Source organism: Heliangelus exortis, chromosome 2 (assembly GCF_036169615.1).
Source record: "Heliangelus exortis chromosome 2, bHelExo1.hap1, whole genome shotgun sequence".
NCBI lineage: Eukaryota > Metazoa > Chordata > Aves > Apodiformes > Trochilidae > Heliangelus > Heliangelus exortis.
Window position 1 is genome coordinate 20187724 of NC_092423.1, and position 23202 is coordinate 20210925.

At 36.4% G+C, this 23202-nt stretch overlaps 1 protein-coding gene across 5 annotated transcripts in view; it reads right to left on the minus strand.

The window, feature by feature from the left end:
* MALRD1 (MAM and LDL receptor class A domain containing 1) overlaps positions 1 to 23202 on the minus strand; it is a 225185-nt gene that overhangs the window by 183399 nt on the left and 18584 nt on the right. For all 5 annotated transcript variants that reach the window (XM_071735085.1, XM_071735084.1, XM_071735083.1 and 2 more), the window contains exons 7-11: positions 20442 to 20599; positions 14872 to 14964; positions 11956 to 12163; positions 5173 to 5319; positions 2150 to 2259 (exon numbers count right to left, since the gene is read on the minus strand). In XM_071735085.1, coding sequence (XP_071591186.1) covers positions 2150 to 2259; positions 5173 to 5319; positions 11956 to 12163; positions 14872 to 14964; positions 20442 to 20599 — 716 coding nt within the window. The remainder of the gene's footprint in view (positions 1 to 2149; positions 2260 to 5172; positions 5320 to 11955; positions 12164 to 14871; positions 14965 to 20441; positions 20600 to 23202) is intronic.

The following is a 23202-nucleotide window of genomic DNA, read 5'->3' on the forward strand; positions in this document are numbered from 1 at the left end:
TTATCCTCTCCGTGGGACATCCAACAGAGGGCAACATCTCAATTTATACGCAGAGAGCATAACAAACCAATACACATCTTAATGAGCAACCCCTACTCCTTGCTCTTTCCCAGAAATAAGTCTGCAGGGAAAATGTGGCAGAAAGCCAGGATTCCAGTCTTCAAACCCACTCTATTTTCAGACATGTATAGCTGGATAAGAACTTGCCCTAGTTTTTCTTGAATCCAAGAACTTTAAATATATTCAATACGTGCATACTCAAAATTAAAACTAGTTTCTGACTTTGAACTGGAGAAATGTGTGTGCATTCCTGATGCATTTGTATTAATTTTGAATGCAGAGCAAACTCTGCAATAGTTCTAACAGGAATAATTCATTGATTCACATACCAGTCCTGCCCAGTTCACCTTAAGGGATTCTAAAATAAGTTAATCTGAACTTGAAAGTTGCTTATCTACTCAGTCTCAAACACTGCAAAAGAAATATGGAACCATCTCAATGAATGCACTGTGCTTACAAAGGTTGTTAGTATCCCAGGAGTAATGCAAGACACAGGGATCCAGTGGGATTCTGAGAGGCCTTCTGCCTTCCCTGCAGCAGCATTTTGCTAGATTTCATTCTGTATCTAATTTATTTCTGGTTCTTTCCAGCACTAAGATGCCATGTGAAGATTAGACACTGAGAGACTGGATTAAATGACAGCAAGGTGTCATTAACTGTTTAATGTGTTTCTACTCCTCAGCTCCAAGTTGCAAGTATTCAGCTGAGATCTGGTAATTCATTGATGTGAACAGTCCAAGACAGCTACAGTCTCAAGTGAAACATAATTATCTAAGCCAAAATTTGTTTCAGGTTCCTTAAACTAGGGGAAAAAAAAAAAACCAAAAAAACACATGGATCCTGCTGCATTAAAATTATTCTACTTGTTGGGCCTTCCCAATGCAATTCTTCTGTGAAATATTTTCCAACATTTTCATTTTTGAAAAGAATTTTCCTAAGTGAATTTACAGTTTCTATTCTGCATCAAGTCTGAAAAGTTAAAAAGCAAATCTGAATTTTATTTTGTTTCTTTTAAGACTCTTTTTTTTGCCACTGAACACAATAAAATTATTTTGGCAAGCTCCCTCTATCTTTTCCTTTTCTTCCATGTGACCTCTTAAATCAGGAGACATTACCCAGTAGTAGGAAAAACATAACTACACAAATTACTTTCTCCCCAGTAGGGCATACACCTTGAAAATTTAGAATAGAAAAACAAAAAAAGCCTCAGAAAAAATTTAAAAATGCATAAAAGTTCACAGCATTTCTTCACTCTATTCAGTGGTCTAAAGGATAAACATAAATATAGTTGCAAATGTTTTCTTGTATTCTGTTCTTATAATTATCAATATTTAGTATATGTTTTTCAAGTTCTGACTTAAAATATATATTTTGTTGAAAGTTCCAACCTTCTAGCTATTAGACTGTGTTTTCATTTTTCATCTGAGACTTTTCTATTTTTTAGCCTTCCTAATTTTTTTTTTTTCAGGTAGCTTTCTCGTTTCTCAGCCCAACCAATCTCCTGACTGATTGTTTTTGCATTCCTCTACAGAGCCACAAAACATTTGACAAAAAAAACCCCAAAGCATCCCAAAAAACACCTCTCAAGTACTGTGCTGATCAGCTTAAAAAGCATACTCTTCAAACCATCAAATAAAACTTAGCATGTGTCTAGAGCATGGTTGCTAATTCTCTCCAGTCATACGAACATGGTTAAGTATATAGTGACTTCAGACCACAAGGCTCCTGTTATGGGACACTGGATGTGTATTTCCTGCCTACAGGTGACTGTGTGACTCTTTGCCAACTGTTGCTCAAAAGGCAGGTTGTGTGCTGATATGGCCCTGCTGCTGTTGTCCAGCTGTTTGTCACAGCTTACAAAAATCTGAAGCACAGAACTAAAACCGAGTTGCCATTAAAAAAATTAGGCAGTAAAGAAGTAAGAAAACTGCTCATCTCGCTCCTCCCAAAGAATTATTCTGTAACTTCTTGTACTCTTATTGCAATGGAGCCTGTTTTTCTGCTGCCAAACAACATTAAGAATGCCATATCTGCACATCAGGTGAGTAGTAGCTTACAAAAGTGGGGACATTTAATGTCAAACTGCTACCTGACAGCAGGAAAACCCAGGGGATTGCTTCAGAAGGAAAGGACTCCCCAGGTGAGACACAGACATCTCCGTGTTCATCTGATGTGATCCACTGAAGTAAATGAAGGTTCCTGGAAACAAAAATCAAAGAATTATAAGAAATATGGCATACTACAATGGCAAAAGGCTACCTCAGAGAGCTTACTAGGTGCTCCACGAGGCACAGAAAACTTATGCAGAAGTGTAAACAAATGAAGCAGCTTTGTTGTCATTTCTTCTCAGTGAATAAGGAGGTGGGTGGTGTATCAGGCTGTGAAAATAGTGTCTATGTAGGCAGAGATGAAATAGAATTTCTAAACACTCCTCCCTCTTTCCTCCACTGTAAAATTAACATAACTGAGTCTGAAGATGAGGAAAGAGGGGGAAGAATAAAGGGACATCTGGCCAGCCATTGCTAAAGCCACCCTGTCATCTTGCTTACAAGCACTTAAACCTGGGAAAGTAAACACAGAGCACAGCAAAGGGCACGCAGATGCTGCTTCTGTACGGCCTTCTTTGTGCAGACCAACTGGATTATTTTTTTTTATCTGCCCCCTTTAGGCAAAAACTAAGACCTCCATCCTCCAAACACTATGACTTCCCATCTCCTTCACACATTGCCCTTCTGCACAGGCTGCAGAGAGTGAAGGGATTGCAGGAGCTGCAAAGAGGAGCACACTGGAGATGAAACAGCATAGACCTCAGCTGGTATCCCTAAAGGACACATTTTAATTGGCTTAAATAATGTTACAAATAGAACTTAGAACAAAAAATCATTTCCTTTAGGGTACAGTATTCACTGTCAGCATAACCCAGTCAGTTTCAAGCATGCTAACAATGTTGCAGACCATGGGAGCCAATGGAGGAAGCTATATTTTCTCATGGGGCCCACAGACTTGACATTGTTGTCTGTGCTATTGGGGATGAAAGCTTAATTAAAGATCTAATCTGAACTCTGGCAAACGAACTGCCTTTGGATTTGAACTACAGCAGATGTGTTTCAGACAAAGGTAGGGAAGGATAAACATCTTCAAGGGGCCCTAAAGCAGCATATTTTGAATGCCGTGAGTGCTGCCTTTGCTGAATACTGAGACTTTTTCATGAAAGTCTATGCAAAACAACACTAGAGGCTCAGTCTTGTTTGTGCATTGATATTACACATATTGTCTTGCATCTTGGAAAATCAGCTATTGTGCTGCCACAGTCATACTTCTTAGCCATTTATTTCCCATGGATACATAATGAAGCAGAGAGTTAAGCCCAGCCCCACGTGAATAACCGCGTCGCTTTCGCAAGGCTGGCACAAAGAGGTGCCCGTTCCGGCTCCCAGTACACAGAGGCACCAGGGAAGCTCTCCTCATTGGAATGCGAGGGTACTTCAAAGGATCCTCTCCTCATTTGCAGCTGAGGCTCTACAGTAGCCTTGCTAAGATTAATCAAAATTTGCTGCTGCCCTCCCCAGGAGAGAATAGAGATGAACACTCTGCAGTGTCACAAGCAACTGTTGCAACCCAAAAGACCTTGATTTTGGCAAAAACTTGCTCAATTTGGGGAGATTCATTCAAAAGTCATGGTGTGGCCGTAGCAGGCATGATGATAGATGGGTATGAAAACACCTCAGAAAGACCTCTGCACTAACTCATATGGGTAATGCATCAATACTGGAGGTGCTGCATGGTAGCTCGAGGCTTCAACCTGAGGCAACATATAAAGATGCAAATCTTACTTGCAGTAATTCTTTCAGGTATCGAAGCAGCTTAAGTGCAGCAGCACATAGTTCCATATGGGATAATTTAACATGCAGCTTAGGCTGAAGAGCAGATGTTTCCACCAGCAGCCTTCATTATAACCACATTACACCTCAGATCTCAGCAGTACCTAGAATAACTCACATGGGAAAAACACAGGCACATCAGCGCCCTTCTTTGGGAAGTGAAAGTTGAGTAGTTGCCACACAGTAACGCTGGCAGCCGATGCAGTAATGCAGATCCAGTGCCACTCCAGAGAGACAATGAAATTAAATATCAAATAGCTACTGAGAAAATGAACAGTTACTTTGTGCACTTCATCTTGAGAACCAATGGGGAAAAGGGCATATTATTGTGCAGTGAGAGTTGTTATATAGCATACATACACATACTTGCTTTCCACTAGGTTTTGCTCAGATTAATTTTAAATCCTGGAATTCCTCTACCTTTGAATGCTCAAGGTGGAATACTTAATATTTCACATTCCTTTAACGTGAACAATGGACAGAAATGTGGGAGACTGGCTTCATCATTAAAAAATTACACTTAAAGAGGTATTGGACTGAAATCCACATTTTAAAGTCAACTTATCTCAACTGGAAGCAGTGTAAGAGGTGTGCTTTGATAAAATGAAAGTAATAGAGTACTTGCCAATGTTATTTAACAATGGCAAACATGGTAGGAGGTTTTAGTTTTATACAGTACACCATATTAATATTTTCCTTTTGAAAAAATTGTTGAAAACAACTCTCTACTGGAATAAAATTTTCCAGTTGAATGCATTATATAACAACTATGGGCTGAAGGAACAACAGCTGGTTAAAGGGCACTGGTTTTTTTCCAGACAAAACTCATTAATTTAGCTGCACTCTACAAAAACCTACAGTGATATTTTTTCCAAATAATATTATTAGGAATGGCCCCTGCGTGAATATTTGGTGTAAATATGCTTATGATAAATGTCAACAAAGTTAGCTACATCAGTTCAAGTCAGTATCACAAAAAATTGAAGCCTGCATCAAATCTCATAGCTCATCACTTGTCCCAGAAGAAAATTACTAGAAAAGCATAATAAACAAACGTAACATCCAAGAAAGTGCATTACCCAAAGACCAGCATTCTGTAAAACTACCTATGTTATGTATGCTCTATATAGCACCTATTTAAAATAAATATTTATTATCGGTTTGTCACCACTTCCAATTAAAATTACTAATCAAGAAAGGAGGAAAAGAATAATAAAAAAAGAAATCTCACCATGTCCAGTGTTATTTGCATGACCTCTGCCAGGGAGTCTCCTATCAAGGGAAGCCTGTTCTTTCATCATGTTCCAGTCAGCATCACGTAGGCTTAGTGGCTTCCATCCGCAGAGGTCACTCTCAAAATCACATATAATGTAATTAGCTGTTAAACAAACAATGATAAAGGATCATTAAGTTGAATTTAATGCAACACTAAAATGTCAGAACAATGACTGGCCAACCATACCCTGGGCTGTAGCAAAGGAAGCAAAATCAGCAGGTTAAGGGAGGTGATTCTTCCCCCTCTAGTCTATTCTCGTGAGACCCACCTGGGGTACTGTGTTCAGTTTTGGAGTCTCCAACAAAAAAAGGACACAAAGCTGTTGAAGCAAGTCAAGAGGAGGGCCACAAAGATGATTAGAGACATGGGTCACCTCTCCTATGAGGACAGGATGAAAGAGTTGGGTCTGCACAGCCAGGAGAAGAGAAGGCTCTGGGGAGACCTTATAGTAGCTTTCCAGTACCTGAAAGTACAGGAAAGCTGGAGAGAGACTTCTCACAAGAGCATGTAGTGATAGGACAAGGGTTTATAGCTTTAAAATGGGAGAAGGTAAGTTCAGGTTGGACATTGGGAAGAAATTCCTTAGTGTGAAGAGAGTGAGGCACTGGCACAGGTTGCCCAGAGAGGCTGTGGATGCCCCATACCTGGGAGTGTTCAGATCCAGACTGGATTTGGCTTAGATAAAATTTGTATAGTGGATTTGTCCCTGCTCATGCAGGGGGATTGGAACTAGAGGATCTTTAAGGTTCCTTCCAACCCAAACTATTCTATGATTCTATGACTATTTTGCATTTGGACAAACAAGTAGTCTTAAAGAAGTGCTGGTATCTTTGAAATCCACATCATGAAAAGTTTTGTAATACAGGAAAGAGGTCAGACAGGCACTTCTCTTCCTAATCAGACACAGAGTCACAAAGGAAACTACCTATAAGAGGATACACTATGCAATTTTGAAAATGATAATTCTATAGGCTGCTAATAGATTATGAAAGCAATATTATATATTTTAAAAGAGGATTTTTAATGGAAAATTATAATTATGTGAAAAAATTCAGTGCTTTCAATACTTTACTGAAAGTAAAGATGAATTAAGGTTCTACTTAATTTATTTTTGAAAATGAGATTTAAATGTATTAATTATTAAGTTCTCCTTGAAATTTTTATAGTAAATTAAAATACAATTTTCTCAATTTGTATGGATTAGACAAACTTAAACTGACCTAAATTGAATAGAAAAACTAGTATGATCTAAGAGTTTACTTTCCTAGGCCAGAACAGCGTCACCAAGTGCTGCACTTAAATCTGTGTGTCACTTATCTCAATTGTAAAATTGCTTTTGAACTATACTTGGCACTTTCCAAACGTCATGGCACATTTATCCTATTGTATCAGCCCTAGAACACACAGATTACTTCAATTTTCAGATTGTACAAAACCAAAATTAAATGCATCTTTGTTGAAGCACCATGGTGGTAAAACTCCAAAGAAAAGATCTTCCTGGTATAAAGAGATTATTTGAGCAGTTAAACACAAAGTATGAAACAAATCACCAATATCAGTATTTCTTATCTGCATTCACTATATAGATTAAAATTCAGTGGAACATGCTTATCTGTTCAGGGCAATAATTACAGAATTCTCATGCTTTTGACAAAGACCTTGTTAGTCTTCAGTTCTAATATATTAAGGTACAATATGCAGATTGGCATCCCAGATTAAGTATTATCAGTGTACAACAAACCAGCTATTTCTAGGCACTGTGCTTTCCTTAAGTCTTAAAGAAAACCAATGTAACATGAAAAGGCAAACATTCTTTGCTTAAACATCTCTTCCCTCAGGCCACCCTAAGCCCTGCAAAAGGTCTTTTTGCATAAGAAGCTGCCTGCACTGGCTGCAAAGTATATCCAAAAAGACATCAATGAACAACCATGTTGACACAAAGAACTTACTCTCTTGTGTACTAAGCAACAAAAAGCCTATTCCTGAAAAGAAAATATCAGGCCAAAGTTAAAATAATGGTTTAAATATGAAAGAGAAATCAATGTGGTACTAATAGTTATTATTTTACACACCAATAAGGTATTTACTACAGGATCTTAAAATATTTTTTTTTAATTATTATTTTCATTTAATAGAAGTACTTAGGACCACAAGAGTTGTTACCATAGTATGAAAAACAACATCTTGCATGTGCTGATGACACCAGCTCTGTTGTCCTTTAATGTGAAAGAAAGAGCAAAAGAAAGAAAGAAAATTTTTTTTCTTTAACTTCCTTACTCTACTTATTCCAACTCTTCTTGATTGTCCTGGGGGGAAAATGAAGCATTCTTGTCAGCCAGGTTGAGTTGCCAGCCAATTAATATTGCTTTAAACTTTACTACTTTGCAAATGCATTAAGCTACTGCATTCCTTCCCCAGCAGCTCAATCAAATGAACACAACTGGGAACACACAGCTTGTCTCTCCAGCAGCCTGGTGTTTCCTTGACTAATAACACTGAATGAGGAGGGCTGCTACTCTGTGTGGCAGAAACAAGACTCCTATGGAATTTGGGGTATAAATTCTCGGTATGATCTGTATCCAAAGCACCTCTGTATGATTAATTTGTCATTAATATTTTGTCATTTTTGGTTAACATTTAATGTCATTTTGACAAAGGGAAGAATTACGTAAATATCTTTTTATTGACTGTGCAGATTCCCTTCCTGTTCTCTATTAGTTTTATTTACCTATCATCTCTCAAAGGATTCATGCAGAAAGATCACAGATGGCCACAGGTGATCTAGCCTGAACTCCCATCTATGGTAATTCATTAGACAGATCTCTCATAACACTGTAGTCCCTCAGATGAGATGGCCTCATTTCCTTCTGACACTACTCAATTACCTTGCTTAGGATCAGGAGACTGGTGGTGTTAAAGGAGAATTTCAAATCAACCCTGGGTCTATAAAGTGTATGCTTATTTTAAGTGTTATGGTATAACACAAAGGCTACAATGCTACACAGTGCTGATAAGCAATGAAGCCTGTGAAAATAATATAGGTGTATCCTTTTTTCTCCACGTGTACGTACAAAACTGATGGACAAATCCTGACAATTACAGACGATAGTTGTCTCCCATAAAATATATAAATATGTAGTAAACCAGGTATTCAGACTTAAAAATTCTTTGTACTTTGAAGCTGAATGCTAAGAAAAAGGATTTGCATGCAAATTCATCTGCTGCAGAAGGTTTCAAGGATTTGCAAGTGTAAATTGCTGTGCTGCAAATGAAATGCAGTAAAAGATACATGTCTTTAAAATTATGCAGGTTCCCTTTGTTCTACATATTTTCTATTACTAAATTATACAAATCTCATGAAACACAGTCAAGCTAATACTACAGATGCAAAATTAAGACTAGCAGAGTTAAAGACAGGTGTTTTAAGGGAGCTAAATTAGGCTAAATGCCAGGTGATATTTTTTTCAGAAAAAAACTGTAGGATGTCCCAGCACATGATCATTTTGAATCCATGTGAATGTTGATGAAAAAGCAATTTCCAGAAACACTGCTGTATCAAAGTGTGACATCATTTGAAAATAGCAAGTGCTTCCAAGACTTCTTGCTAAACTGCTGGGATTCCTAGCTACCGACCTGTGATGGTTTTATACATATTGTGCATGTTACATATAAATAATGTATAATAATAGCATGCATAGTGAGTGAAACATTTGTTATTTATCATGGTATTTAGGGCAAAACTTCCCTTCTTTTTTGGTGCAAAATAATGAAAAGACATCAGCATGAAAGGAGTCTTTTTAGTATCTTTTTAAAATATATTACATAGGGTTTGATCATTTATCATCATTCACTGTGAAATCAGAATTTTAGAAGTGATCTCAAATAAAAGAGAATGGAAATGTGTATTTAATACTAAAAAGATTAATTTCATAATTTGTCTCTTCCTTAGATTAACTGATTTCAAAAAAACTACTCAAATAAAGCTGGTTACTCCTGTATGTTTCCTAGACAAGTTTCCTAAATTTTTGAGGTTTTTAAGTCTCATACTTAAATATATGTTCATATAAATGGAGAGCAATTAAACACAAAGTATTAGAAGCACTGTAAAATATATATTTGTTCTAAAATCCTAATAATAGTAATGACATTATTATAAGACCATTCATGCCATGTTAACATGAACAAAGAGAAACATCATTTTTCTTTCTCCATTATAATAAAGCAAATGAAATCCTCAAAGAAGAGGGAAATCCTTCATATTGCTAAGTAACAGCTGTCTGCCTTTGTTTTCACTCAGTATGCAGATTCGTCATCTCTATTAGTACATGAGAGTACTTCATCAAAGGAAAGTACTGAGGATGTGTCCAACGACAGAGGCTAAAATACCTAAAATAATAGAGGCTAAAATATGCACAATGTAGGAGGTAGGAACTGATTACTGAAAATTAATGTGAATAAATGTAGCACACCGTGAATGTCAGGAAAGACAATTTCAAGATCATGTGGAAAATGTACACAATGAGAGGAAAAGAACAAAAGACAGAACTAAAGGTTGATTTTTCTTTAGGTTTCTCTTGTTCAAGACTGCAGAAAGTGCCAGAAAGATGAATTTTCTAAGCTGAGCAAACTGCTGAGAGCTAAATTCCACTTTTAGGGTCATCTTTCCTGAAAAGGAATGCATGAACTATCCAAGACAATATTAGCCATTAAAATTGGCCAGCTTAAGACAGCAATTTTTTTTTCCTTTTTCTTTCTTCTCAGGCAGTAGGAAGAACAACACTCAATTTTCATGAGTTACTAATGTTTTAGGAAAGCGCCTTTTCCCATCCTATTTTGAGAGCATACTTTTGTGCACTGCTCCAACAAAAAGATACCTCTTTAAACTGTGAGTGCCTCAACACAGAGTGAAATACATAATCCTCATGTCTCAGATCCAACTAAGTGTGGTATTTTCTTTAAATTAAAATACACAAAAATTTAGTAGAGAATCACTGCCATGTGGTAGACAAAAGGCAAGTAACTGCGGAGGCAGCAGCTGACAGGTGAGCTCTAGGCCAAGCTACTGAAGTGGGTTTTGCATTGGTTGGGCCTCCTGCCAGCCCTTGCACCAGCACCCTGATTCTAGAGGTGCCACAAAGGACAGTGTTGGGATCCCCAGGCCTTCCTGACTTTGCTATCTTTTGCCCACTCTCTAGTTTTTCTGATCCATTCATATGAGCATGATGGAAATACTGTCCCACGGTGATTTTTCTTTAAAACGCTGACTATATCTAGGTTGTTTCATGTCAGCTGCACAATGACAGTGTCCAATATCTGAGGTACAGGGATAAAAATAAAATAAGAAAGTATAATGCATTGCATGCAAAATATATTTGCTTGACAATATTTAGAGTTACCTTTATTTTGATTTTGTGCAATACTATTAACAGCTACCCTTCAACTGGAACAATTATTTTTCATCCTCCTTTAAATTTTAAAATTATTCTTCTGTATTTCCAGTCATTATTTATCACAATTCTCTCAGACTGTTACTGAAGAGGGAACACTGTCTTGCTGAGACATAGAGTCCATTTTATAAAATACCATTCCCTTTTGTTCCAACCCTCTTGAGCATGAGAGGAGTCTGAAGTCCCATCAACACACACCCAGAGCTAGCAGCACAGGGTCAAGTCTTGTAAAAAACAGTAAACAGATGTACAGGGATCCCCTCCAGACTTTAATGTTGGCTTAGATTCCACCCAGAGATAAAACAGTATAAGCCTTCCTATTTAAAAGGTAATTCCAACATTTGTCAATGCTACTAGTTGAATCCTGCAGGGTTTTTTAAGTGTTTGAAAAAAATCAAAGGGTCAGACTGTGAGTTAAAAAACCTTCATAGTCACAAATAGTTCCTAGAATCTTCTGATGAAATCTGAAAATAAAACATTATTAGTGTCCTTCACCTGACATCCTGAGGGATACTACAAATTTTACTTTCCGTCATCCAGCAGCAATGTATATCAGCACCAATATCTGAAATATATGGACAGTTTTAATCTAAAACACAATTGTTAGTACCACAGAGAATATAATATTAATTTTAGGAGAAATACACCTTCTAAAGCTACTTTCACATGGAGCTTTAAAATGGTTCAGAAGTATTGAAGGCATCTTCCAGTAATTTTATCTTTTCTTTCAATTGTATAGTAGAAACTGTGACTTCTAAGCAAAGTTACATTCAGTTGAAAGTATTCTGATGAAACTATAGCTCCTGAACTGTAGCTTATTTGTATGGTGATTTGAATAACCATGAAAATATCATGTTACCTAGAAAATTTTGTGAAAATAACTCATAGCCAATCTAAATTAGAAAAGTGTTCAACCAACAAACACCAAGGCAGATTTCAATCCCCCTCAAATGAGGTAAGCGGAGGTTAAAGAAGTTGTATGTATGGAACATGCTGTCTCCATCCATCAAGTATACAAAATCTTGCTTTTCTGCAGACACTTAAAAAAGTATCTAAATCCAAAACATATTGATGAGGCCAGAGAGATAAACTGAAAGCAATGGGAAGAAGAATACTACATGACAGAAAATGTTATAAATGCTGTCTCTAACACGTCCATCATTAAATATTCTGATTAAAAGAAGCCATATAAACAATAACTACGCTTTATAGCCATGTCATAGGTATATCCATGTAGATTTCAAAATACTTTTCAGTACAAAAATGCAGTAAAACAATGCAATTTACTTACAGCAGGTTGCTGGATCCTCATCACTGCCATCAGAACAATCTGGGTAAGGGTCACAGGTGGATCCAGGGTGTGTGGGCTCCTCATCCCTGTGGGTGAATCCTTCTAATGAGCTGAAACTGGGTGGCTCTGGTGGTGCAGTATCCAAGAGCTGGATGCTATTCAGACAGATGAAACCTGCCCTGCTCTGGAGAGCTCCTTTAAACATAAGCTGTGGATTTTTACAGTTAAAATATTAGCATTGACAGACAACAGAGAGAAATATTTTTATATTTCCATTAAACAGTAATGCCCTATGTGTAAAAAGCACGGGATAGTTTCCATTTCAAAACTATGATGAATTTCAAATCGGAAGCTGAATTTTTTTATTACTTCCTCACACTGAATTTCCTTAAAATTTTCATCTAAAAAGGCTTCACAAATTCCAAGAATGAAGTTACAAAGCAGCCTATTTAAAACAAAAAAACCCCAAAAAACAACAAAAACAATCTCCTAACCTCATAGCCATTTGGATAAAAAAGTTTGTGCTTTAGAATAGTGACCTGAAATGTAACATCCTAAAGACACCATCTTCTGCTATGAAGTCTCTCCAGAACCTCATTTTGTAGATGTTCAATGAAAAAAAAAAAAAAAAAAGTTATACTCACAGGTGAATAAAATGGGTTTGTGACTGTATTTAGACAGCAATTTCACAGCATAGCTTAGAATCATAGAATCATAGAATTGGCTGGGTTGGAAGGGGCCTCAGAGATCATCAAGTCCAACCCTTGATCCACTACCACTGCAGTTACCAGACCATGGCACTGAGTGCCACATCCAGTCTCTTTTTAAATATCTCCAGGGATGGAGAATCCACCACTTCCCTGGGCAGCCCATTCCAATGTCTGATCACCCTCTCCATAAAGAAATTCTTTCTAATGTCCAACCTAAACCTCCCCCAGCACAACTTGAGACCTCTTGTGCCCTCTTGTCTTGCTGAGGGTTGCCTGGGAAAAGAGCCCAGCCCCCACCTGGCTACAACCTCCTTTCAGGGAGTTGTAGAGAGTGATGAGGTCTCCTCTGAGCCTCCTCTTCTCCAGGCTGAACAGCCCCAGCTCCCTCAGCTTCTCCTCATAGGATCTGTGCTCGAGTCCCTTCACCAGCCTGGTTGCCCTCCTTTGGACCTCCTCCAGGACCTCGATATCCTTCCTGAACTGAGGGGCCCAGAATTGGACACAGGACTCGAGGTACAACCTATATCTTCACCACTTAAAATGGCTTCATTGAGTCTACACAGGGGTATTAGTCCCTGCCTTCTGGTAACCCATGAACTGTTCCAAGCACTGTCTGGGAGATGGCCAATTTGCTTGAGTCAAAACATTGCTAAGGAGGTTTAATAATGCAATAAAGACATGCTAATCTTTTAATTATATGGCTATCATATGGCAATCATTGGCCCTGTGGCCTGGCCCTGCTTATTTTACCACTATTGGCATAGACATAGAGATTCAAGTAGCTTTTCTCTCTCCTACAGAGTACCTTTATGCTGTCTATATTAAAAAAACCAAAAACAAACAAACAAAAAAACCAATCTGACTTAAAACAATTAAGTTCAGAGCAGCTGTTGCTCCTGGCCACTGCAGATCCCATTTCTATTGGGACTCAGAGCAAGAAGATTACCCCACCTGTGAAATCCAAGTTTCTTTTACCAAAGACAAAAGGGCAAGCAGGAGGAAGCAAGCTTGGGCTCATCAGAAACATGAAGATAGCAATAAAAAAAAACCACTGAGAGACAAGAGCAGGAGTTGGAGGCAAAAGTCAAAAATGGAGTTGTGGGTTTTAACAGGTTGGGACATAGCCAGAGTGTGAGTTTCAAAAAGCAGTCGTGCAAGAGGCAGAAAGCACAGTGGAAGGAAAGCAGGACAAGAGTATGCAACAAAAGAGAAAGGAAGGACAGGGGGATCAGCAGAAGTCTCTGACAGGCTACCTGAAGCCTGGATTGAAATCTCAAGAGGCATTTTTCTTCCTAAAATTTATGTATGTCATTGGCTTCTGCTAGACACAATTTCTACAAAATTACAAAACCCTTTTAATACTACACATTCTTGACTAGTTCAAATAACAGAATGCTATGCTGAAAACATTACATTGCCACATAATTAAAGATAGTATCTTTCCTTCTCTAAGCACAAGAGTTCCTCTCCCTCTTTGTACAAAGTATGCATAGGATGTTTTTTTATATGTATACATACCACCTCAGCATCCTTTTTTAAAATTTATCTTTAAATACTATAGAAAGTCTTATTATACATCTGTTTTTTTCATTCAGACTTGTCCTTGTGGAAAAAGTAGACACAGCCAACAACAGGTACTTGCTGAAATGCATTCATTCTAATATATATGAAAATGTCAAGGACTTCAGTGGGTGTAGGCTTTGTTCCTTCACAGAGATTACATTTTCAGCTGATTGCTGAGATGGTAAAATATGTTATTTTACAGAATTATTACAATAATTTTGAATGAAAAATTACTTAAACCACAAACTATTAATTTAAGATTAGACAGAAATTTGCATTACTCTCTGTGCCTTCAAATTCAAGGGAAAGATATTTTCACACAATTACTGATTTACATCATTCCACTGAAATTCCACAGATGTCATTCATACCATCCCACTTAAATGAATTGGTAATACCTGAGATGGACTCAGATAACTGAGCTCTTAAAATATGGTGAGTTTTGTATTCATTTTCTTGCATACTCAAAGACCAGCTGCTTCCACACGTGATGTTTGTGTTGATGTTTTTTTGAGCTACAGCCAGAGCTTTACCCACACTGAAGCAGAGAAGAGCAAGCCCTTCAGGGAACATCTCATGTTAACGAGTTGTTAAGTTTTCTATAAGTTCTATAAGCTATAAGATTCTCAAAAATTGATCATACCTTTACTTTTTCTAGTCCTGCAGGTAGCTGTATATCCACTTTGAGCCATTCCTTATTAGTCGTGATGTTTTTTTCCCACAGGATATGTTCAGCCTGTAAAATGTAGAGTAAAATGTTATAAACCCAGTTTTTACTCCCCTCTTTGTTATCAAGGACATTTTTTGTCCTTCTTTTCATACCCTACCCAAAAGAGCACTATATTCAAATTTGCTCTATGTGAGGGAACATAGCTTCACATTCATTTACAATCTCTGCGGACAGACTCCATAGGTGAGAGGAGAAAAAAGACATGTTTACTGTGATAGAACAGGTTAATCATAAAATTATCAGAAGCCAGCTTGAAAGAACTAAAGTGAATTCATATGTACATTAAGATTGTGCTATTGCTAAGTTTAACAACATGTTTCCATGTTTACATTAATTTATTTTTCAGAAATAACTGTTTATGGTATATTTTGTTATAATTACATTTAATTTTTCCTAGAACTGAACTTGACAACACTATGACATCAACCATGCTAAAAACTGGGTTTTTTTCCTAATCTGTAAAGGAAGCAGGCAAAGTACTATCTAATAAGTCCTAGTGATGTTCTGTGTTATCTCAATTCCCATTTTCACTCTACCTCCTGAAGATAACTTGGCAAGAGAGCCAAGTATTGTAAGGCTCTCTTTATGCAACCACTCCAAGTCCTTTTGGTTTAATAATCTCACAAAAAACCCCTCATGCTCATTCTGCTTCTGGTCATGATCCCAACTGGAACATGCTGAGGCCAGTATAAAGAAAAGAAATGTAGCAATGTGAACTTCATACTCATAAATAAAATCTTTTCAAGAGACAGCTCCAAAATACAGAAAAATAAGAAAGAAAAAAAATGTAGGAAATTTAATTTAGGTTATGCATACAAAGCTAATTGAGACTATGCATACAAACAGACTAACAAGAATCAATAGTAAGAGCTCTTGCAGGACACTGTGCAAAGTACTTGTCATGCCTTTTCCATAAAAGATATTACAGAAAAAGATGCAGTTCAGAAAAAGTTGCAAATTAGAATAAGAGAAATGAAAATCCATTGCATGGAGAGGAATTGAAAGGATTAAAATAATACCTTCTAGGAGATTAATAAAAGGGAATATGATAGCTATGTGAAAGGTTATCAAAACTATAGACAAGGACAATTACATTTTTTTCCTGTTTTGAAATATAAAAAAGAGGAGGTAAGTGCTGCCTACTACTTGGTAGGCTAAGAGGCTGAGCAAACCAAACACTGATATGACTTTTGACAAGTAGCCAATTACTTATGTTCATTTCTTACTAAAACTTCAACTGTAATGGCACATTAACAAAGCTAGAGGACTGAATATCTATTGAATATGTGTTTAAAGATCAGGTTTGGAAAACAAGACACGGCTAAGCCAATACTTTCACTCCAAACACTGAGTAACATCAAATATCAAATCTGATATATGCTTGATTTCAGCAATAAAAGTCAGCTGTGAATTTCCACATCAGTATAGGATGTAAGTACTTGTTAATTTGTCCATGTGCTAGAAATTCAGCAAAAACTCTTTCAATGCCAAGGACCCTTCATTCTGCATAAAAATTGCTTCATTTTGCTAAATAATTCAGCTTCCATAACAAACCTATTAATGTTATTATCCTACAATAGACACAGAAAAGGATGATGTGCAAGGACCCATAATGCAAGGCAGGTTAAAACCATAGCCTGTGGTTAAATTGACTTTTAGAAATGTTTAAGTTAATGTATCTGGGGGTGAACACATTCCCCCCACCAGTATGTGTGTGAACCCTCCAAATACATTTCTGTAACTTGTGGGAACACCCCATATGTAGTTTTTTTGGATGCATATGGATCCTATAATTTAGTTCATAGTCAATAACAGCTTAGACACCCATCCCCATGACCATCTTTCTCCACAGTTCTGCTCGTAGCAATAAATTTGAGTTTTCTGTGCATGTGCCCATACACAGACAGGGCTGTTTTTTACACTGGAAGACTTCAGTCATCCCAGGTGCAAAAGCTTTTTAAACTGGCTATTGTTCCATGCAGCAGACATTATTCTCTGATTTCACACAGCTCTAATAAGACAATAGTGTTATTTCCCTTTCTTGCAAGGTTTTCTCTATAGCACCCCTCCTGCTTGTCAGATTCTTTCACCTCTTTCACAGAAATGGTTTAACCCTCTAGCACCTTCCTCGTGTCTCTTGTCTTCTTTGAAATGTTTAATGAATTGCTTTTCCATTACTTTCTTTCAAGATTTACTTTGGTGATACAGGGGAACAGTTCCTCAAAATACTTTCACTCTATCCTCTTACTGTGATATATTACTATCTATAAACACTTTTTGTAAAGCTAAATTGGGAAAGAATATTTTCTTTTCCCTGCAATGTTTTTTTGAGATAGTTACTCAGACTTGAAGGATGAAAGAGGATCATGACTTTTTCTTATCAACACCATTTATAAAGTATTTCTTTTTTTTTTTGACAATTCTCTACATAAATATTTATTGCTGTGCAACCACATATAATTTTGTCCCTTCATTAGTTTCAGAGAGTAATTTAGAAAATAAGCTTATTTGTCCCTTTCACCATGATTAATGGATCACCTGTGACATCTGCAGAGGTGTGTACTTCAGTGGTTTTTGCAAGTGTTGCTGAACACTTACAGAAAAGTTAGTGCATCAGGGTACAAATGTGCTTGCACATAGAAACATCAGTTTAAATTATATTTTATTGCTTCATTTTTGTCTGATTTGTAAGCCATACATGGTATAAGGATTAAGAAGATAAAAGGAAGATACATCAACCCATTACTTAACGGGAGGAATGAGCAAGTAATGAAGGGCAAATGAGAGACTAAAGTCAACATTATCTTCTTCAGTTTCAGTTTTCACAGAGAAGTATAAAATTTGTCAAACAGTCAATACAAATCTAATATTGTTAATATTTTATGTTAGTAGAAAGAGATAGTATTGCCAAATTTGAAGGCAAACATGGACCAGAAGGACAATATTAAATATACATATGTATATACATACAAGCTAGAATTCCTGAAATTGGAAGAGAATCAGGAAGTTTTAGATAAAAATGACATAATGGGAGGGGTATCTCTACTATTAACAAATAGCTGAGAACCTGGGGAGAATATGCGGAGAAGCAGAGAACAAAAGAACAAAGGAGATATATTATATTACAGTCAAGGGGGAAAAAAAAAACAACCTATGAGATTATAGCCAATCAGCTGCAAGCTAACTCATTAAGACACTGAAACACATTGCTAACAATAATTTTGTAAGCAGCTAGAGAATTAGAAAGGCAGAAACTTAGATTAGCTGCTTCTGACGAGGAGCAATTTCAGTCAATGTGCTATTTTTTTTTTCATAGTAAACAGCCTTTAAAAAGTAGATATTACTTTATTAAGGCTTTTAGCATCTCATAGGATGCTTTTGAAGCAGATTGAGTAGATTCGATATTGATAGAATTACTGTAAAATGGTTGTACAAAGAGGAGTGCAACCTTATTTAAAAGAGACGTCAATAGCTTTCTATAAAACTAAAAGAAAATAATAAAACCACTCTGAATCTGTCTGTTCCAGGGAGTGACATAATTATATAGCTGACTACCTACTTGGATAGTGGAGGAAAATTTAAAATTTTAAAAAAATAGGATAACACTAAACTGGGAGAACCAACAAGCACTCTGAAGGACATAATTATAATTTAAGATCATGTCTGTATGCAAAAACCAGTTTCAAACCACTAAGGCAAAATTCAAAGACATATGAATCACTGTCAGGAAAGAAAAACCAAATGAACAAATGCAGCAGTCTTTAATGAAGGTCAGCTTTGCTAGCCCATCAATTAAACAGGAAAACCTGCAGATTACCATGCACTGCAAGTTAAATATAAGTCAATAACAGGTTGCTGTTGATGAACACAGTACATTTCCCTTATCCTTCTTCAAACCCAAGAACATTTTAAATTCCCTCTCTTCCAATTTATGTCAAACCCTCTATATTAGAAAATATGTTCACTCATCTTTAGTGTCTGCTGAAGTGGTGAGAAAAGTAGGGATACATTTGCAACATCTGTGCTGCTAGTTCTCTAAGCACAGTGCTGAAAATGTACATTAAATATATTTCAGTCCCTGTTTGTGCCAGGTCGGTCAGCACAGGGACACAGTGAGAGTTAAGTGTAATAAGAAGTTCTGACCATGAAAAATAGGAAAAGGCATGAAGAGAACGTGCAGTGTGCCAGACCTTGCAATTAAGAGCTTATTTTGAACAGCAGCCTCCAGGAGAGCAACCCTTACATTTTCCAGGGTCAGAATCAGTACCTGCCTTTCACTCCTATGTATCAATATTTGGCTTGTTTTGAAGATTCATTTGCTTTTCAGAGACAACATAATGATTCAGTAGCAAAATGTGTAAAAGGTACCCCTCCCTTCATTTCATTTTAAGAAGTCTTAAATATGGCTTGAAGGGATTTATTTTTTCACAAAGTTACCATGGGAGATGTACATAGGAATTTATTGGCAAGCACTGTAGTGCAAATCTCCACACATTCTGATCAGAACACTGATTATGTTACATTTCCCTGATACAGTAATGGGTCATAGAAAAATACTATTCCCTTTTATAAATGAAAAATGAGAAAGAGCCTGGAAGTGTTTACATGAATACTTGAAGACACAGTGGGAATGAAAAAAGGTATTTCCATTACCTTTTCCTATATTTAGACCAATTGGTAGTGTTACAATTCAGGCACTTTTTTTGCATCTTATCTTTGTGAATGAAGTGAATCTGTCTTTTTAAATACCTGTATTGTTGGGTGAGAGTAATTCAACTCCAAGATCAAGATAAGAGAGCCATTAACTTAATAAGAGTAGCTGTACTGCTGCTCTTGAGTTCATTAAGCAGCAGTACAATAGCTTCAATATTAAGTTATTAAGCAAGACTTTCAAAAGGGAACATTCTAAAAGAAAAAAGCCTCCACAAGGAAAGGGAGGCAAGAAAGATGGAAGAAGCTATCATTGCTCAACTGGCATTTGTGCTTCAGTTTAATATGGCTATTTTATCTATTAATAGGTAGAATAATAGGAAAAATATTGCTCTAAATCATAGGCAAACCAAGACAGGTGGCTAAGCAAGAGCTTTCCAAACATCCTGAGCCATAAACTTATCTTTTTTTCTGTTTCTCCATAGAGAAAAGCACTTATTTTCCCATTTCCAAAACATGAAGAAAGCTAGACAAGCTATTAGTATAGATTTTCCCCCTGAAATCCCCAAATTATTTAATTCTGTAACAGCTGAGGTCTGTCCTTAAAGTCTTATTGCAGAACATTCACCCATCAAATTAGTTTATAGCTGAGATGGCAAATGCCCAGGTTTTACAATTGCACAGATCAGTGAAAGAACACCAAGTTATTGTTTTGCACAAACCAACTTAGGGGGCAGGCAGGTGCTATCAGACACATTTCCTTGCATTTTGGCTGGTAACATCTGGGCTGCTGTAGCTTTATCCTTTGATAATGAGTGCACATTTCTTCTTACCTGATTAGTAAATAGTACTGCCTTAAGAATGCTGCTATCTGCCATGGAGTAATGAAACTGAAAATAGCAATTCTTGCTGGAGCAATGACACATGGAGCTGTTAAGATAAGTGCTTCTATATAATGCATTGTTGTCAGCATCTAACCACTCAAAATGGCCTGGAAAGCAAAAACAAAAATAAACCAAACAAAAAAGTGTACTTTTTCACAAAATACTTTTTTGTTGTTGTTGTTGTTTTCCTAATTAAACCATGGACCCACCCCAGCAACAATGGAATATGATCATATTTGGGTATCATGAAATTGTTTCCTGTTACAAAGATGGATATAAATCTTAACTTGACTCAGAGGTAGTCCCAGTAATCAAGAGTTACATCAATTCTTAATATCTTGAAGTTGTTACCTTGCATATTAAAAGCTGTAAGCAGTCCCAAATTCAGCGCAGCCTCCTTACATTTAAAGCCACACCTAAGCAATACCTAATTGCAAAAATATTTGGAATCAGGGGTTAACTCCTTCATCCTTTATGCTTTCAAGAAAATGTGCTTTTTACAGCAATAGTTCTGTAGGTTTTTCCAAAATTAAAAAAACAATTCTAGCTTTCACTGCTACATGAGGTAGTAGCACCTCTACTGTGTAATCAAGGTCTTTCTTCTCATCCAGAATTTCTACATTAAAATGTTGAAAGTATATTGTGTTTCCATCTGAAACAGAAAAGCAATTTGTGCTCTTTTTCACCTATTGCCCCTTATAAAAGCATTCCTACAGAGATCTAAAAGAATATTCTATTCTCTCAACAGTATCTTATTTGTCCGGAATAAAAAGGCTAAATACTTTTCATCAAACATATTGGTCTTTTTGTCCCTCCTGAATAACTGAATATTTTTCTGTTTTCTGAAGCAGGTGTTAAAATAATAAACAAGGAATGATTAGAGGTCTTAAGTCCACTATTTCTTTGTTCATGTCTGTAAATACAACTTATCTCAAATGCAGGTGCTAAATTATTTCAAGCTGAAGGGATAAAGTCCCATTTCACAATGAAAACTTTCATTTTTTCTTCATGTTCACGTTCTTTTCCTTTTGTTGCCAATTTACTCTGCATTGTAACTTCATTGGAATTAAGTTTAGTTTCAGGTCACAGCAGCTAACCTTGTTATAAGGAAATATTACAGATTTAACCCAGGATTCCCTTTGACAGAGACCAAAAAAGAACATACACGCTTATGGTTACTTCCTGTGTAGAAGAGAAATATGAAACAACATTAGAATTTATGCTATCTCTTATTTATCTAACTTCAGAATTCTCTGGTTATAAAAGCAACTAATTTTCTTTTCTGAACCTAGTGATAATTAACCTTCCTTTCCCTCTTTCAAATTAAGTTCTGAATCTTTCAAAACAAAGTGGAGCTGACATGATTTCTTAGGTAAGAAAGCAAGTAAACAACAGTAGATGAACAAAAGCTCTATGAAATACATAGAAAAATCATTAGTCCACAAAGGGTACCAACTATTCTTTAGGAAATATGTTTTATGCAAGTATTTTGAATGCTTCTGAGACACATGGAGGCTTACTTTTGGAAATGAAGACTTCAGAAACTCTTGTCCTGAAAATACTGATTTTTATCACTATTAATATTCCTTCCTTATAGCCTGTAAAAGTAGAACTATGTCAGTTTAACTGGACAAGCAATAAACTATGCTAATCTACTCAGCTGTTTTCCCTCTCCCAGTGATTTTTTTATTATTATTACCCTTAGCCAATATCTATTACATAGTTTTCTAAAGATTAATGGTATTAAGAATATTTTTCTTTAATTTGTTACAAATTTTCCAGCTGTTCTCTAAGGTCTGAATTTCCCTCAGCCCAATAACTGCATAACATCTTATAGTGTTTATGCTATGACTTTTACTTCTTGTTCTCCCAGATTTTCATGACTTTCTGCTTCTGAAGAGTTAAAATTCCTCATTGGTTTAGATGTAGAACAGGAAACCCAGAAAAGCCCCGTAATTCCTGCCAATGTGGTAGTAGGGACATCAAGGCAGAGAGATGCATATGTTTCTGGCAAGAGATTCTGGGATTGCTGCCAGGACAAAAGTGTAGATTTTAATATCTTTCCATAAATCCTTTTACTTTTTCCCACGTGACTGCTTAATCAGATTTTAGATAGACCTTGTTTCTTGAAGTCCAATGGAAAGATCAGCCAGTGGCAGTAATGCAGCTTAACCAGAAGCTTCTGAATTCTGTGGTGACCCAGTCTCATTCTACAGCTGGGGTGAAATAGTAAACCTGACTGTACCCTGCTACAAAGAAAATTCAATGTCTATTAGTATTTAACTTTTTGGCTCTATACTAATAATTTTCAGACTCAAATATTTTGCTACTCCTGATTTAATTCTCGAGTTTTTTATTTCACAAAATACATGACTTTGAATCTATGCTGATTTTAAAGTAAAACTGAGCCTTCAATTAAACTGAGTCACAAAGGAGACATTTTTGTTTTAAAAAAGTCCTCTTTCCCAGACATTCAGTCTCTAAATAGTACCCTACAAACCTTCCCAACTCAGCCATTTTGAGGAAAGAAGAGGTCAAAATGAATGACCATTGCCTTGATTCTATGCAGTTTTAATAAACTCAGCTCACACAATTTAATGATTTGGTCGCTTTTCCATGTTTTAACTTGAGAGATTTTTATCATTACTTATCTGAAATGTTGGTGCTTCTTTCAATTACTTTTTGCATCTCATAATCTTTGTTTTTATTA